At 40.0% G+C, this 17,396-nt stretch overlaps 1 protein-coding gene across 1 annotated transcript in view; it reads left to right on the forward strand.

The window, feature by feature from the left end:
• Positions 1-17,396, forward strand: part of COL21A1 (collagen type XXI alpha 1 chain) — a 104,010-nt gene that overhangs the window by 11,141 nt on the left and 75,473 nt on the right. The window contains exon 2 of the mRNA XM_062572912.1: positions 16,961-17,081. Coding sequence (XP_062428896.1) covers positions 16,994-17,081 — 88 coding nt within the window. The 5' untranslated portion in view covers positions 16,961-16,993. The remainder of the gene's footprint in view (positions 1-16,960; positions 17,082-17,396) is intronic.

Here is a 17,396-nt window from a genome sequence, read left to right on the forward strand (position 1 = left end):
AACAAGCTCCAGGAGTAAAAGTTCTTTATTCTTTATGTTCATGGGGTTTGAGCATTAGACAGAATAAGGAAGACCTGGGTTTAGTCTCTTCCTCTGTCTGAAGCAGTTTGAATTGGACCTTTAGATTTTGGTAAATGCTTAAATCATGAGCTTCTGGAAATTTGGAGATGGAATGGGCTGGGAGAAATACGAGGCATGGTGTAATGGTGGGAGGTATTGTGTGTTTCAAGCCCATTTTGCCACTATAGATAGTGCCGATACAGGTATTGGCATTTTCAGTTCCTGAAGTGGTCCTTGCAGGATGTATAACCATGCACCAACCCTAGGGAGCTCTAATTCATTTTGGGTGATAGACCTCTGAAAGCAAGCCAAATCACTCAGCGTAAGAGTTTGTTGTTTCTGTGGGAATGAAGTAAACTGTACATGTGTCTGCTATGGTAGATATTATGCTTGCTAGACAAAGATGAAAGATGGTTGGAAAGTGTAATTTATTCTGTCAAGGGTGAAGGCAAACACAGGGCATTGCAGGATTAGAAACAAAGTTTGGAAGTAAAAGATAGGAATGCATTGGTCATACCGCTTTGAAAATCAACAGACTCGGTAGCTTCTTCTGGGTTTCCCTATCCAAGGAAGCTCCTGCCAGAGCTAAGTGGGAAGCGTCTCTGACTCTCACCGGTGATGGTCTGCAGCACCCACAGACAAGGCCATGCACCTCCCTCCCTCTAGGCAACCCTGCACCCCCCAGGAGGTTGCTTTCTGGGACAGGACCTCGAAGCCTTGTTGTTGTCCTGTGTTTTTACCACTAGAGCATTAGGGAACTGTACCATAGAAGTAATACTTCAATGCATTTCTGAAACTTTTAATTCTTGTTAATTAAGTCTACTAAAACTTTGTGTATGAAGCTTATTTAACCAGGAGCATTACAGAGTTTAGAAACTCTGCCTTTGCCTGGTCCATTTTGATCTTACTTTGTCTGTGTCAGCTAACATAAATTATTTATTGCTATCTAATGGGTAAGTAAGTTGGGTACAAACCTTTGTTGTGCTTTTTATCTTGTCCTGTATCTGTTCAATGGTTGTTCATGCTGCTGGGTTACTTTACTTTTAATGGTTTATGAATCCCATAATTTAAAAGCTAATAGATATTTGCTAATCATACCGTAAAATGAACATGAAGCTTGTGTGAATATAAAACAAATCATGATATTGTTAATGTTTGGTAACATAAGTGGAGTGTAGATGTTGAACGCTGGTTAATCTAGAGGTTCTGTTTTGCACCGTGGAAAGACACTTGCAACACCTTCTCCTTGAAGTAACATTTGCACCGAGTATTTAATTAACAGGGACAAAGAGGTAAAAATCTGCTATTATTACCTCCATGATCTTTGGTCATTCCTGTGGTGAATGGCCAGTCGTAGAAATTCTTGCAGAAAGCTAAGGATTGGATTTAATTTAAATGGATCACTCCCAAGAGGGAGACTGTGGAACACCATGCTCTGAAGTATCTGTGCTAATAATGCTTTTAAACCGTGACTTCTCATTTACTGCAAGAAACACAAATTAGAACTGACGTTTAACAGATCAGTTTATCTCCACAAGCCTTCTTTACATGAAGTCACTAAGACTTGCATGCACTGTGTTTTTGTCCAACTGTATAATCCCCAGTTTCAAGTGCCAGAGTCAGTGTTGGAAAAAGTTGTAAATGTTTGGGATGCTCAGGAATTTGCATTCTTGGATAGCAGTGGGAGCACAAAATATATTAGAATTCTCCTGTATAGATAAATTCAGCTTCCCCCCCCCCACAAATGAATCTACCCTTTTTTTCAAAGAGCAGCAGCTTGACATTTTAAAAATATAAAAAACTCTTCTGAAATTGAGTAAGCTCTGAAAATGCATTTGGCATCTTTAAAAATGTCAGATTTCTGGCATGAATAACATACTGTATTCCTTTCACCTTTTTGCAAAACCCTATATTAGAATCTATGACAATATAAAAACTGCTTTTTTAAGTTGTGAGGCTCTCTCTGAGTAGTGTGTTATATACCTGTTTGTGCAAGAAAGTGTGACTTGTAATTTGTTCATGCCTATCCAATAGCATCAATGTGCAGCGTAAGCACCTTGTAATTGGTCCTAGCAAGTGTGCTGTATTCTTTTATTCTTTCTTTTGGAACCTACATTGGTGATAGTAAACATTACTTAATGGACTCTACAGAAAAGAAGTTGCATGTGTTTTGCACATTGTGAGATGTATGACTACTCTGGAAAAATTCATCTGCAATAAAGTGTTTTAAAAATAAGTCTACATTTCCCGCTTTTTCCCGTGGACTGAAACGCGGTAAAATATAAGCAGTGAGGCATGCTGTTTGTACCATTAAATAGCTTTGTCGGAAGAACGGGGTTATAGTTTCCTCATTCAGTGTGCTAAGACCTCTTATGCAGTGATGGAAAATTCGGTCGCTCATAAACTGATTGAGGACATTTAAGTTAATTAAAATCTAATTTAAAACAGTTAACAGATGACTCAGCAGAGTATTGTAATAGCTTCTGATTTGGACGGCTTTATACGTGTAGGCATCAGAACGAGTTGCTGAAATTAGGTAGGAGGGCACATGTAGTACAAAGGTGAGAGACTTTTTCTTCCTTCTTTCTTTCTTTTCTTCTCAGTAGAGATTACCAAAGTTAGCTAATCGATGCACAATACCGTGCATCTCAGCTAAATATTAAATTATGCTAGTAGTAAGAAATACCGTCCTGTTTAGCCGGGTGTAGTGTGCAGTTAGCTGTATGATGTTAACATAAAATTGTTCAAAAATGGACATTGGGCTAAAGACCTATATGACATTGTTGGAATAACCACTGTATGGCAAAAAATTTAGAAAGCTGTGCTTTTCTGGGAGCATTTATATTTTGCTGCTAAAAGGACCTTGTTAGTTACATATAGATCAGTTTTGTGTGATATGAAAGGAAGCAGGGGGAGGCTGGAAATTCATTTAGAAAACCGGAGGTTATCTTCCTAAAAGAATTCCTAAAGAATCCTAAGGAAAAAGAACATTGTTCAGAAGTACTAGTAAGAACTCTGGGAATAAGATTGGATTTCTTCAATAGTACAGACAAAAAAAAAAAAAGTTTATTCCCCTGATTCTGAAAGAGATAACTAACTTCCTTTCTGTTATCCTTCATGGAATAGTTTTAGCAAGGACTTTGCAAAAGGTCACAGGAACTCCCAAGGTACTTCAGAGAAAGCTTCTGAAGGAAAAAGAGTACATAAACTGCTCTAAACTCTGATGGCCATTTAATTAGGCAGATGCCAATTTGAGCTGAGCTGGGTGATTCAGAGACATGATATGCTGGTATGAAATACAACTTTCTTGCTAACAAATCCTTATTTCCTTAATGCCAGAGAGAGACAAAGGGCAGAACTGTTTGTGGCTTTGAACAGAAAAGGTGCAAACTGAGTGGGATGAAGGCAGCAGGGTGGGCAAGTTCTCAGGTGCTCACTGAATAGGCTGTAATACCGTACAAGATATGATGTTGCAGATATTCTGAGGTAGCGTGGTTAACATTGTATTCGATTATTGCTCAAAAAAGGAAAAAACTGTCTTCTTTCCTCTGGTTCCCTGGTGGAGACCTGTGACATATGCAAAAGAAGCAGGTTTGTGACTCTCTGGGATCCCTGCTGACTACAGTAGCAAATCTCATCCCTGGTGCCTAGATGACTCTCTGGCCCATATGTTGAAGATTTCTTCATAGACGCAAAGTGGGAGGAGAGAGTCTGCTCTCTTCCACGTGCTGGCACCTGGCAAGATGGAAGAGGATGCTCTCTCCAGCCTCGTGTGCCTGGGAATACTCCATTCTTGCAGCGCCAGCTTGCAAGGAGCTGGCTGTGGTGGTGGAGAAAGAGGAAGAATTCTCTATGGTTTGGACGTTCAGATTGCTGAGAATTTCCAGGCATATAACAAACTTGCATGGCCCTGGCGGTTGTAGCAGCTGCACCTCCCAGACTTGCCGATGGCTCTCCTCACAGTACCCCGGTGCTTTAGAGAAGCACTCCTATTACAAAGCCCAGCGGACTAATGAGTGTCTAAAGATGAAGCAAGTGGTCAGTAGCATGGTTTCTCTGGAGTGAGAGAGGAGAGAAAGGAGAGAGGATACTGGAAGTTAATGGTTAAAACAGTATTACGGAGTGTAGGAACCACTTAATACTGGGAGAGGATTACTTATGGTTTTGCTAGCTTACTAGCGGGAGAATTGCTCTCTAGCCTAACTGGGGATATAGCTAATTTTAAGATGATAACTAGGCAGTTGTGATACAGGTATGGAGCTATATATCCACTTGCAAAGTATCACATGAAAATTCAAGCACAAAAAGGCACGTAAGGAACATTTTTAACGTGTACATACTAGTGTTGGCCCTAAGCAACAAAAAAAGAAGAGTCTGAGTTATTAATGAAATTCAATAAGACACCATTGCTTGTTAAAAAAATCATGGGCAATTAAGAGTTATTTTGAATGTTTAAAGCTGAAGAGCTGGTGGACATCTGCTACAGGGCCCCATATTGCCTTTGAACACAAGATGATTTATATCTTAAGTATCTCTCTGTGAAGTGTTAGAAAAGAAGAAAACATGTTTATCATTGGAGACTTTAAACTAGAAAACATTTGGTAGACATCTCATGCAGGCATCTGACTGCATATTTTGCATGTGATGGGGGAGGTAAGAATTAGCTGTTCTAGCGTGGGGTGTCCTCTGAACACCCAGATCTTTGCCTCCTGGTTACTCAGCTCTCTGCTGCTGGTGTTGCCAAGAGGAAAAGATGTGAGGGGTGACAGTGGTTGCTGTGAGCTCCTCTAGCACCCTGTTCAGAGCACATCCAAATATTTTTGAGCCTTGCTCTCTAAGCATGGAGATTTCACAGCCTGTTACGGTATTTCACCATTTTCATGGCAGAAAATTGTTCCCTTGTATCAAGGTGGAATTTTTCTCTTCCAGCACACATCAGTTTCCTCTTGTCCTTCCACTGTGCAGCTCTGAGACCTTCCCTCTAGGTAGCTGCAGACAGCAATAAAATCTCCCATTAGCTTTCTCTGCATTTAGCTAGTGAGTTTGGGGTAGAGGGATAGTGTAGTGGTTATACATGTTGGAGGTCCTGGGTTTAAGCCCTAGTAGAACCAGCAACAGGGAACCTTTGGGAGGTTGGACTAGATGATCTCCAGAGGTCCCTTCCAGCCTTACTGATTCTGTGATTGGGGATGAGGAAGAGACCCCAATTTTACTCATATTTCCCATTTAGTCTCCCACAGCCCCTAGGACAGTGCTGCCCGCTGCTAGGGTTGCACTCACCTGCAGCCTCCCAAGAGCCCCAGGAACCTTGTGGAGTCCTCCCAGACATCTTGTCTTCCCATCGTTTCCCTCTTAGTTATGTGACGTTCCTTTGCTGTGCTGAGAGATGCCTATGAATGGCAATGCTTCTGAGATCACCTTGAATAATTATTCTTTGTTGATTTATTTCTTGTAGGTTACTTTGGAGATAATTTTAATCTACTACTATTCAGTAGATGAGCACCTCAAAATGCACTTTTACTATATCACTGTGGCAAGGTAGACCAATATGTTTGGATGTGTGAAGTACGGACTTTTGAGCAGAAACAGGGAAACAATTTATAATAACAAGGTAACAAGGATACTAGAATATTGTGCTCTGTTCTATGTCTACACCTCAAAAACGATATATCAGAAATGGAGTTCAAAGAAATGTCACAGAAAGGAGAAGGAATTTCAGAAACAAGCGTAGCAATAAGAGTCTAGAGGATGAAGTGGTTTAGTACGTAAAAGACAGGACTGTGTGATGCCTTGGATTATGTATAGATGCTTATAAGTAGAAAAGGGTAGGGGAAACCTTTGAGTTTTACTGGAAAGACTTAAACAGTAGCTGGAAACTCAGATGCATTCAACTTTGAAATAAGATGCAGTTTCCTAAAAGTGAGCGTGATTAAGCAGTAGCAAAGATCAAGAGGGGAAAGGGGAGATGACACATTTGTTCTCTCTTGAGTCATTATAACTAGATTAGATTCTTTTGTAAAGAATGCTGTTTTACCCAGTTTCTTGTTAACATTTTATAACCTATGCATATAGGGGGTCAAACCAGATGACAAAAAAATCTTGGATGATCCTTGCTCTTGGCAGGATCACATGTAATGGCTTTGGCAAAGCAGATCAACTTTCATTTTGTTGTATAGATACTGAAACAGCCCTTCTCTTTTGAGTGCTTGTGCTTTTGTGTACAACTTAACGTAGCTCCTTGTTCAGGTACTTGGCCGCATCGCCTCTTTGGGGCTTGGGAAGTACTGGGTATTTTGCTATGTCAGAGGTGGCATCAAAATCCACGATGAGGTTTGCATGCTGTGTGCTGGCTTACCTATTCTTGTGAACTCAAATACTCATTAGAAGATCTTTAGCCTTCTTGTAGGTGAAAAGGTGCCATGCTTTTAAACCTTTAATGGTTTTAATCTTTGGATTAAAAAACTCTGAAACTGCCTGAGCTTCTCAAAATACCACATTTTGGATATGCTTGAAACAGTAAATATTTATACTGCAAAGATATTTTCACCTTTGAATATGAATGTGCTAAATTTCTGATTTCTTCCCTCAAAAAAGTATGTTTAAAATGTTTTCAGCTCCACTGAAAACAACTGAAGTTTTTCCAAGGCTCTCACTAGTTCACATGCTTTTTCACTAAAGATTTTGTAAAAAAACCCCTTTGGTTTAGGGATCATAGAATTGGAAAACCTAAATTCCTTCTTGCCTTTTACCTCTTATGATGAGTGTTCTTTTAATGCCAGTGAGCTTATGTATCATTGTCATAATGTTAAGATATAATTACATATTTTAATGGCAAGTCAACTTCATGTTATTTTTATATATAGTCTAAAGGCTGTTGTACTAACTTCAATGGAATGAAGGTGCAAGAAAGTCAAAGGTGTTAACAGCAACTTTCACTGTATAACATGAAACAAGAAAATTGAGTAGGTGGAACAGATTGGACAGATTGAACAGAGACTTTGGCCTGCTTTTTCCTGTGGCAGGAGATTGCTATTAAAACACAAATCTGGTTCATCTTTTATTGAATGCTTCCAGAAATGAGGGAAAAAGAGGGAAGTCAGTTAAAGAAATTGAAAGGGGTAAGATTTCAGGTAAATATTAGAAATCTTCAGCTAAAGCAAGGTTCTGTGCCATCAACTTTATCCGCTCCAGCGTTTGCCACTATTTCAGATGACACTGAGAACAGAAGTGAGAGCTGCCGTTTGTGCAGAAAGACGTTGAATAACCATAAAGGGCTTGAGCAGTTGCTCCTGATGTTGGAGTCCAAACCTCTCTGAGGGGTAAACAAGACAGGTACAGGAGAAGAGAAAGATAGGAAAACAGAAAAAAACAGCTTCTGTTTCTGATGCTGACTCTTACTTTCAGGAGGGACCAAGCTCATAGACTTACTTTTTTCTTAACATAGTTAAGTTATGTTAATTTGCCCAATTTTTCTGATATTTCTTTATGCTGCTTTTTTATTTCACAAAAAACGTTGCAGTCACCACATTGCAAATAATGTCTCAGCTACGCCAGCCCTTTTAACAGTAGAGAGCAAAAATAAACAGAGGGAAAGAAAATAAATGTTTGGGAAAAGAAAATGATATGAGTGAGGAGCTGACGGCAGAAATCTGACATATCAGATTTTAGTGGCAGTGACAATATTTCCGAATCCTCTGCTGGCTTGCTTTCCTGAGGGTGTTGTTTGAGAGCAGGGCAGTAATGGATGAGCGGTCCTGCATGTCTCTCACCAGCCATGGTCCTAACAGACACTTTTAAGTCGCATTGGAAGGTCTTAACTTGCATTGGTTCAGTAGATGTCTCCTTCTTTACGTCTCTGTCAACATATGTTGTTTCTCTCAGACTTTGGCCAATTTCTATACTGTTTTCTCTGCTAAATTATGATTTCCAATCATTGTATAGTATCCCCAATGACTGTTTTCCTTCTGTTTACCAAGAATTATTTTTGGCCCAGTTAAAGTTTACATTCCTACATACAGGCAAAATGGTCTCTCAAACTTTTGCTCCAGGTAGTCATTTGGATTCAGTTGTTTTCCATTTTATGTTTGTTTAATAAATAAATATGCACACATGCATACACATGTTTATATGTTTGCATACACACACACACACACACACTTAACATTGGAAATACTGGATTTCCAGTAGAAGGAGTAAGTTTGAATGTTTGTTACTCGGAATCATGTTTTCATATGCTAGGTTAGTTGCAACTGTACAATTTGAGTGTCAGATTTTATCCTATTGATTAGCTGCTTTGTTTTCCTTGGAGCCTGCCATGGAGGGAAAATTCTGTGGAAACTCAAGTTTCTTGATAAAGAGCGAAATAACAGCATGGGCTTTTCATAGCCTAGATGAAATCATGGTTTCCAGGGAGACCTGCAGTTCATTTGTCGCAGCCAGAAGGCTGAGCTGCCAGCTGTGGCTGATTGCATAAGCTGCCCATCCTATATTGTTTTCTAGCCATGCGTATGTATCAGTCACCTATCTCACAGGCTTCTTTTTCCTTTAACTCGTAATAACTAATTGCCATCAGCTGGCACAGCATGCTCTTGCAGTGGGAACAAATCCAAGAAACTGCAAAGCACCAGAATAAACTGGGCTTAAAAACACAGGCTGTCTGGGGCTTTGGAGGTTGGAGCACGAATACAAACTTTCTCTGCTGGAGGAGTCTGTGGATTTGATGTGCTTTTCTGAATCAGATGAAAGATAAACAAGTCATCCCACTCAAGAGAGTTCTTTAGTTTCAGAAATACGTATTTTTTGTTTGGTTTAAAATCGGTATTAGCTGTTTACCTTGGTCTTTGATGTGCAGCATTAGTTTCTAATGAAATATATTGGCTCACCTATTCTCTTGTGCTGTGTGTTTGTGGTATTCAAGCCCAAGTTAATGCAAAACGCACTCCTTTTTGTTCTGAAGAACCTGTTGATGTAAATTCTTCTTTCTGAAATCCGGCCAAAGTTTGATACTTTCTTTGATCCTGTCTACTCCTTTATTTAGTCATTAATACATTATTTGTTATCCTTTATAATCCCTTGTCTTCTATTGTATCCTTTGTTTAATCAATAATATATTATGCAGCAATTATCCAAAGCTATAAATCTGCAGTGCAAACTTACCGTGTAGTATCATTTTCTATGGATTTAGTTTGTGTACGCTGAATACTGTTAGCAGTGGAAGTTGCAGTTATCTTGCACGCTATTTTCGTCGACGCGAAATGCAGCTAACGCGTGCAGAGGAGTGACGGCAGCGCTGTGGCCCCGGTGCGTCGGCTGCGTGTGCGTTCGCTTGGGCGAACCGAATGGCGTGGTGGAAGGAGGGAGGTGAAGCCTCCCTATCTTCACCTATAGGTGAAGATCCCTATTATCTTGTTTTTTTTGTAGGGAGTTTCAGTAATATCAGCTTGATTCCAAGATAAAGGAATAAAGTCTCTCTCACTGCATACTCTAAGTGCATACCCATATAGCCATGGGCACATACACAAAATAAGTAGAGATGCTGCCTAGCCAGAACAGACCCTTTTACAGCTGCTTTTCATTCTTGTTGCACTAGTAGCAACTACCATAAAAGATGAAAGAAAACTTGCTGTATGTGTAACTTAAACGCGTAATTCTCTTTCTTGACCCCTTGTAGTAAAAACTTACCCAAACATACTCTGCAATCATATTCTGCAATCTCTGCAATCATACTCTGCAATCAATGCTGTAGAACATTTCTATTACAAATGTAATTATACTGGTGATTGTATCAAAATAACTCATTCTGACATAGAAATAGAAAGAAGTTGTTTGGGGAATGCTAATGTACTTTTTACCGTGGGACATTTTAGCTATTTAGGTACAGGCATGCATTTTTATACATCTGTGTATGTGTAAACCAAGCCTAAATTAAATGATGGCTTCACAGTCTTTTCAGGGAAATGCTGTTATTCTTTTGAATGGTTGCAAGTATAACCTCATCAGTTGTACCCACCAAAAAAAATAATTAAAGAGGAACAGTATCTGGAAAACATGAATGTAGAATGGGACTGAAATCCAAGTGAAAATAAGTACAGATTCAGATGTATTAGTTGTTAAAAGTAATTGATTTGAAGTAACTTCATAGACTTTCTGAATACTTAGGATTTAAAGTATTAGGTAAAAATATGAATAAATAGGTAAATATACGTTGTCACAATATTTTATTTGCAAGACCCAGTAATTTTGAAGACATGGAGATGGAATATAAAGAGAAAGTGATGCAATATTGCATTAATTTTCCACATTGTTTAAGGCATGTAAATCAGGATTTCTAGAGTTGCTTTTCCATTGCTTTGCAGTTTCTATATTGCATAAGTGATGGAAATGCAAAGAATCTCCAGTATGCCTTTTCAATCATTATTACTGTAATGTTTTAATATTTGCTCCTTCATAGGCCAAACCTAACAATCCCTAGCTGAATTAAGAGATGTTTATACAGTGATGTAATATGAGAGAAGTGTTAATTTATACTTGGACGACGAGACAATATACATAACCTTTAGTCCGGTTGTTTTTTTGGAATGCTGGAAAAGGTTAAAATCATACCCTTCCCAGTTCCTTCTTAGGCAGTAGCTAGCAATAAGGAGAAAAGAAGAACTGACCTCCTCCTTTGGCACCCCTCCGTGTAGTTCTTGAGCAAGGAATCTTTATACAGCAAAGAGGAGCCAGAGTTTTCAGTGAAGGGGAATCTCTATGTCTCTGTCCATTTCCCAGTTTTTGGATAATGACAAAGCTGCACTGACGAGCAAATATTTTTGATTCTGGAAGATTCCAAGTTGCTCTAAATGGAAAGTTTCTTCAGAAAGTATTTCTAGGAAGAGCAAAATGATATACTTATGTGGACACTGGAAAGCTGGGTGTGGAAGGACTGTATCAGTAGACTCCCTTTTGAGACACAAAAGATGCTGCTTTTCAGTATCTTAAATGCAAAGTGGAAATACTGTCCTAGCTGCTTAGGCACCTAAATTGCCTACTGAAAACTTGATTTGGATGTGAGATTCTTTTGCTGTGCATGTGTAAATGAGACGCTGTTGTCGTTTCAACCTCTAGGTACTTTTGTGTAGCAATTCTATTTTGGGAGTTGCATGCTTTTGCCATGTCTGAATTCATTCAAAACCCAGTAGAGGCTCTTTGCTGTGTTAGTGGCTGTGCCAGATGTCCACTGTGCCAGATGTCTGCTGTGTAGGAGATATGAGTTCAATTGCCTTCCTGGTCTGAGGTGTTGGGTGATCTTGCTAGTGCAAATGCTCCAGCACAGCAAACTTGCAGCACCCAAAAATGCATCAAGGAAGATGATCCAGTTGTTTAAGCTGCCTGAAATGACAAAGCGTGTTGATGAGTCAAAACGTCATGAATTTCCAAATCTCAGTGAATTTTCCTCCTACACCTGACAAAGACCGAATATGCATTGGAAAGACTCTAATGTACCTGTCTCTGACCATGTATTCACAGCATATTGGCTGGTGTGAGCAAGCTCAATATGACCCTCTTTTTCTCCTCCTCTTGATATGGAGAGAACTAGTCTGCTAGCTGTGCTTTGGTGGAGAGCAGAGCTTTGTACTGCTGCCCTGTGGGTCGTGAATCAAGGGCCTGGTGCTTAGCTCTGCTGTGGTTTTTGCATTTCATTTGCTTTGAGATACGCAGAAATTTGCCTGGCTTTTGATGCAAGTTATAATCTCAAAGATACTCAGAAAAAATATCTGGTGTACAGCTGCTCATTCTAGGAGCTTAGAACAGAAACCTTTATGTAGGCTCATTGGGGATCCTTCTGAGCAAGACAGACCATTTTAGCCCAGGAGACCATTTTCACTCAGTCTGAACATCCCTTTTGCTGTCAAAGTGGCATGTGAAATAATGAGATTAAAAAGCTTACAGTCAAGAGTGGAAGAGCAGTGATACTGAGTCAGACTAAAGGTCCACCCAGCCCAGTATCCTATCTCCGTTAATGCCCGATAGCTCCTGGCTGCTTTCAAAGTAGCTGTTTTGTGGAGCGGGGAGATAGCCAAAGGCTGGCTCCAGCCACCCTGTGCGTCGCCAGGATTACAAAGCCTCTGTGCAGGGTGCGCTGTCCCCTGGGTGCTGGAAAAATGAGATAGCTATAGGAGATGCCTAGGAAAAGGTTTAATAACATGCTAAACACTTATGATACTTCTCCCCAAATAAATACTCTCCCAGTCCACAACCCCTTTCATGAGCTAGATACCACTTCTGTGTATTTAGTAACCCTGTGCAAATTTCTCTTCCATGACCTTGTATATACTAAAATTGGTTTGGTATAAGTGAGAGGTGGGAAAGCAATTTGACAAATATGTTTCCTGATTACATCTGGTGAAACCACGGACTACTCATGAACAAATAATTTGTAAAAAGACAGGGGCTAAAAATGTTTTTAAAATATTCTTTTCTGATGATGTATTTTTCTCATAGCTGGAGCATAAAATGCTGAGATTTGCCTGGCTGCTGCTTGACTCTCTGCAGATTTGAGGAGCAAAAATGGATCCCGGGTCCCTCTGCCTGTTCAGTGCTGGGACAGACTTACAGTCCCCGTGCTCCTGTGGCGTGTCGGGGGGGCTGGCGCCACTCTACAGCTCCAGCAGCAGCAGGTCGGTGCCAGGAGCCCAACTTCTCAGCCGAGCTCTCAGGGTGGAAGGCGACGCAGAGGGCACTTATACCGACCGCAGCTTTCTCTGTTTGCCTTAGAAACTGTGGGGAGGGAAATGATATGATCAGCAGAGATGAATTTGGTCTTTTGGCCAGGCCAGTGGAGAGATCGCGGGCTGGTACTGATGGTGGCCTCTCTGTGGTGGTGCTGAGGCACTTGGGCAAGTGTTTTCTGTAAGCAATATCAAGTATGCTACTGTCGCCTGTGCTATAGCAATTCCGTTGAGAAGACGCAGAAGTTTGGTCTCCAGGGCTGTTGGTTTGGCATCTCTTTAGACCATTCAAACATTGGTGCTCTATTATTATTCTCTTTAGAATAAATTGCAAACTCTATAATTCCTGGAATCCTTACAGGGTGGTTACTTAAGTCCTGAGTTTATCCCTTTAATTTTGGTTTCTATTAACAAATCCAGTTTGGACAACTGAATAGTTATTTGGCTTCATAGTTATAATGAACTGCTTAAGTTATTAATATCTCATATTTCTCAGCTTTTGTTATAAATGAAATACAGAAGGACTCTCACAATAGATGGAAAAAAGTGAATTGGGGAGGGAATATAATTTAATTCAGAAAATCAGATAAGCCTATTCTGCTGATTTATTTTACTGACTCTTTCTCTATAAGTTGGAGTCTGAGTTTCACCAAGAGCAATCTTGTTCTGATGTAATGGTTTAACTACGTTAATGTCTTTGGAGGTTAAAGGGTTATACTGCAGGTTGCCATGGGACTGTTTGCCAACGCAGAACGGAGGGAAAACGGACGGACCGTAGCGTTTCCGCGCACTGCCCGCCCCAGCGTGCGTGCTCTGATCCGCAAAGTCTCCACGGGCTTCTCGTTCCTCACTGCCCGCTGCCCCGCAACAGCCCCGTCCCCTGTTTTCTGCAGGCCCCCCAACACTGCTGGTGGGGCGCGAGCCTGTGGCACCCCGTCATCTTCCGAGCTCGTGGCGAAGGTGACCCAGCTGGGACCAACTTTCGCCATTTGCAGATGGCCGGTCGGGTCCAACTCCTTCGCTCAGTCCGTCCTGTTTTCGAGAGAAGGCGAAATGCCAGCGTTAGCAGTCACGGTGTCCTTCTTAGCGACAACCGATGCAGTGAAGTCACTGAAGTTCGTTTTATTTGGTAAAACCCTTTTCCTTTTGCGCACATTTTACACAACCACAGAAGTGAAATACACCAAAAATCTATTATAATATTATACTTTAATATCAATTATTAGTTGTTATTAATGATTATTAATAATATCCATAAGAATTAATATTATTATACTACTATTTTCCTCAGTCCTCTTTTTCACAACTATTTCATATCCATATTCTTTTTCTTGGGGGGAAGAGGGCAATCTATAGAATTGTATGTCTCTCTGGGGCCAGCGTTGTATTTTCTGGTCTATACCAGCTCTCTTTTTAATGCTGCAGTAGTCTGTCTTTTATTCACTGATGGACAAATTCCTTGCTGACGCTCTCAAGGGATGCCGTCGTTGTCGTTTGGTTACCTGCTGTTCAAAAACCCACCTAGATTTCATTTCGTATGCTCTTTTTTTGTCATCTCAATTTATCCTCATGAGATCATGCATTTTACCCTTCAGTAAACACTTACGTCTTGCCACACAAAAGATCAAAAGTAATTTAAAAATTATAGATCTTACAAACCATCACGTCTGAAATAATCAATGTAAATGATGCACTTCTACTGTAAGTAGGATTTTCTCATGTATTAAACCAATTATAAGCTGTTATAAGCTCATGGTGTAAACAGATCTTTTCTTCCAAATATCTGGGACAGGAAATGACTGTGTAATCTACATGAATGAAGTCATCTTCCCAGCGTCTGTGTAATATCCTTGGTTTTATTTTGGAACCGTAGGTCTTACATCCTATTCCATAGACCCCCAAAGTCCTTCAGCTGGTTTCTCAACCGTTTGTAAGGTAATATGAACAATATAGTATGGTCCTAGCCAGTCTGAAGGAAGTATTTAAAAACATAGGAGTTACATTTTTGCATTATTAATATTTTTTCAGTTACATTAGTCAGTAGTAGCATTTCCTGAACTTGAAAATAGCTCTGAGGTTGGCTGTGGGCAATTTTCTTGTCTTAATGGAATGACTTTCTAAGCAGTTAGAAAGGCACAGAAAGCTGACTGAAAGGCCAAAGTAAATCAATATACTGCTTTTCTGGCACATCTTCTATTTGGCAAATACAGATCAAGAATCTACCAGGAATTGACCTGATTTTGAAGTTACTACTGCTCTGCTTATTGTTATCATTGCTCCTACAACTCTGTAAACCCTTTTTTCCCTTATCATTTTCCTAAAAACATAACGTCAGGTTGAGATATCTTTAGGAGCAAGGGTTTATGTTTAATTGCTTTTGGACGTTGTTACAGATAACAGCGGGCCGGCAAAACGCTGGATGCCTGTTCAGTGTGTTGCAGCAAACACGCGGCATTCTTTTGCCCTTATTCCCTTGACTGCTCTTGAGAAAGGAAATGGTCACTTATTTCCATTTACGTGTTTCTTCTTCTAAGAGGCACTTGAAATACCCCAAAACCAAAACTCAGAGTGTGCCTTTTGGGGGAGAACAGTATTTTCTAGCATTTTGGAAGTTTCAGAACGTCCACCGGTACCTTATTACTGGTTGCATGGTAGACAGCTTGCCTACCCTGAAGAGATCAAAAGTAAAGGCTATCGATGCAAAAAAGGGCAAATACACGCAACTTTCATCCTCCCCCAACCCTGTACATTGACTTTTATTGTTAAGTAAATATTTTCATGTATATTTGACATTTTGGTTGAGTATGTAGATCTCTTTGATCTGGGTATAAGTAAAGGTTTATGACTAGAATAAAAAGCTATGAAAGGGGAAAGAGTCATGGCCTTAATCAAGGAAAGCATTTCAATTGTAGGAAATAGGCTGAAAAAAGAATGTAAGAATGTCAGTGATAAAATAACATGTAATAGATAAAGACTAACATAACTGACACCAGCTGAGGCTGAGGAGAGAAATGTTTAAAGTCTTTTGGCCAAATATTTTGGCCTATACTTAAATTGATAAAACTGAAGGGGATGGTGCAATGAATTGACCCTTAACTAGCTCTGAATTTATGCATTTTTTTTTCATGGTTTAAAATTTGCCCATGAATGTGGCAGAATTTGAAAAGAATAGGTTGCCTGGCCCATTACTAAACCATACAAAGACCATATTGCTCCTAGTACAAATTGAATAGCTTAATGGGGAAAAAATTTCTTCTTCTGAAATAAGCAAAAATGTATGCCACTTAGTCTTTAATTCTGTTGCCTGTTACATTCATGACATCTGATGGACCAAATCTACGGCTTACATGAACGTATACCACCTGTCATGGTTTAATAGAAATGCACTTAATCAGAATAGCAGTAAATTTTCCCTTTGTCAGTCAGGGTGCTCATATTTTGTAACAGAGGATGAAATGTAGTCAGAAAAATGGCATTTTGCCTTGAAGGATGAGAAGACATAATACAAAAGATATTCACTATCTTTTTTTCCTCTTTTTGGGTCTTGAAATGAATGGATCTCTAATACAATACTCCAGAAATGTGTCTCTTTCCATGATGGTTCTATTTTTTATGCACTAAATATGGGATAAGTTATAAATATGGCTGAATTTGGTAAATTTGTTTAAATAATATTTATGGCAATGACATGATGCCAAAACTGTTTATTAGCTCCAGTCCCCTATCGGGGATATAATTCACAGACAGAGACCTTGATAGCAAAGGAGATACCATAAACGGAGCAAAAAAGTCCGACACGCAAGAGGTGCGTGCTTTGCGTGCGGGCTTTAGGTGCGCTGCAGGGGGCTCGGCGGGAGCGGGAACGCAACCTCCGCGCGTGCGTGGCCCGCAGGAGAAACGCAGGCTTCTGCCTGGGGAAAACCGAGACGTCCCGGCCCGGAACTGCTCCCACGGAGATGCTGTCGAGTGTGAGAGTTGTTAAAAATCTCGGTTTTGGACTTAGGTGCCTGCGTGACGTTTTTTGTGTCCGTGCTGCATTGCAGGCCAGCCTTACGTCTGCTCTTGCGTCCAGGCAGGGCTGGATTTGAGTCAAAGCTGTTCTTCCTGCCCTACGTGTTAAAACCGGGAAGTCTGGATTTTGTTGGTAATATAATGGCATTGCATTTTCTTTTCATTTATTCCTCTTCCAGTTTAATCTCAAGACTCTGAAAATAACAATACACATGGCACAGATTGTAATGCTTTTTCAGACACTCTTAATTCTGCTACTTCACGATTACATCTCAGCTGAAGATGGTGAGACAAGAGCAAGTAAGTCATACACTTTATATTTTGGATATGGGTAATTTAAAAGCCTGCTTTGAATTTATAATGTCTGTTTTCAGGTCCACATGTATACTGCTTTCTCTGGTTCATTTTTTTGCAGTATAATTATACTAGTGAAAATGCTGTGGTGCAGAAGTCACTTCAGGACCTTATTTCTCATTTAGGAAGGGAATATCTATATTTCTTTTAGAAAACTGAGCTGATCGTATTCTCTTGGAAATGTCCAAGGGGGCAGAAGGCACTGTAAAACTCCAGTCTTGGTTTAAAGCTGTGTCTTGATTACTTATGTATTACTTATCT

The sequence above is a fragment of the Rhea pennata genome, chromosome 3 (assembly GCF_028389875.1).
Source record: "Rhea pennata isolate bPtePen1 chromosome 3, bPtePen1.pri, whole genome shotgun sequence".
Lineage (NCBI taxonomy): Eukaryota > Metazoa > Chordata > Aves > Rheiformes > Rheidae > Rhea > Rhea pennata.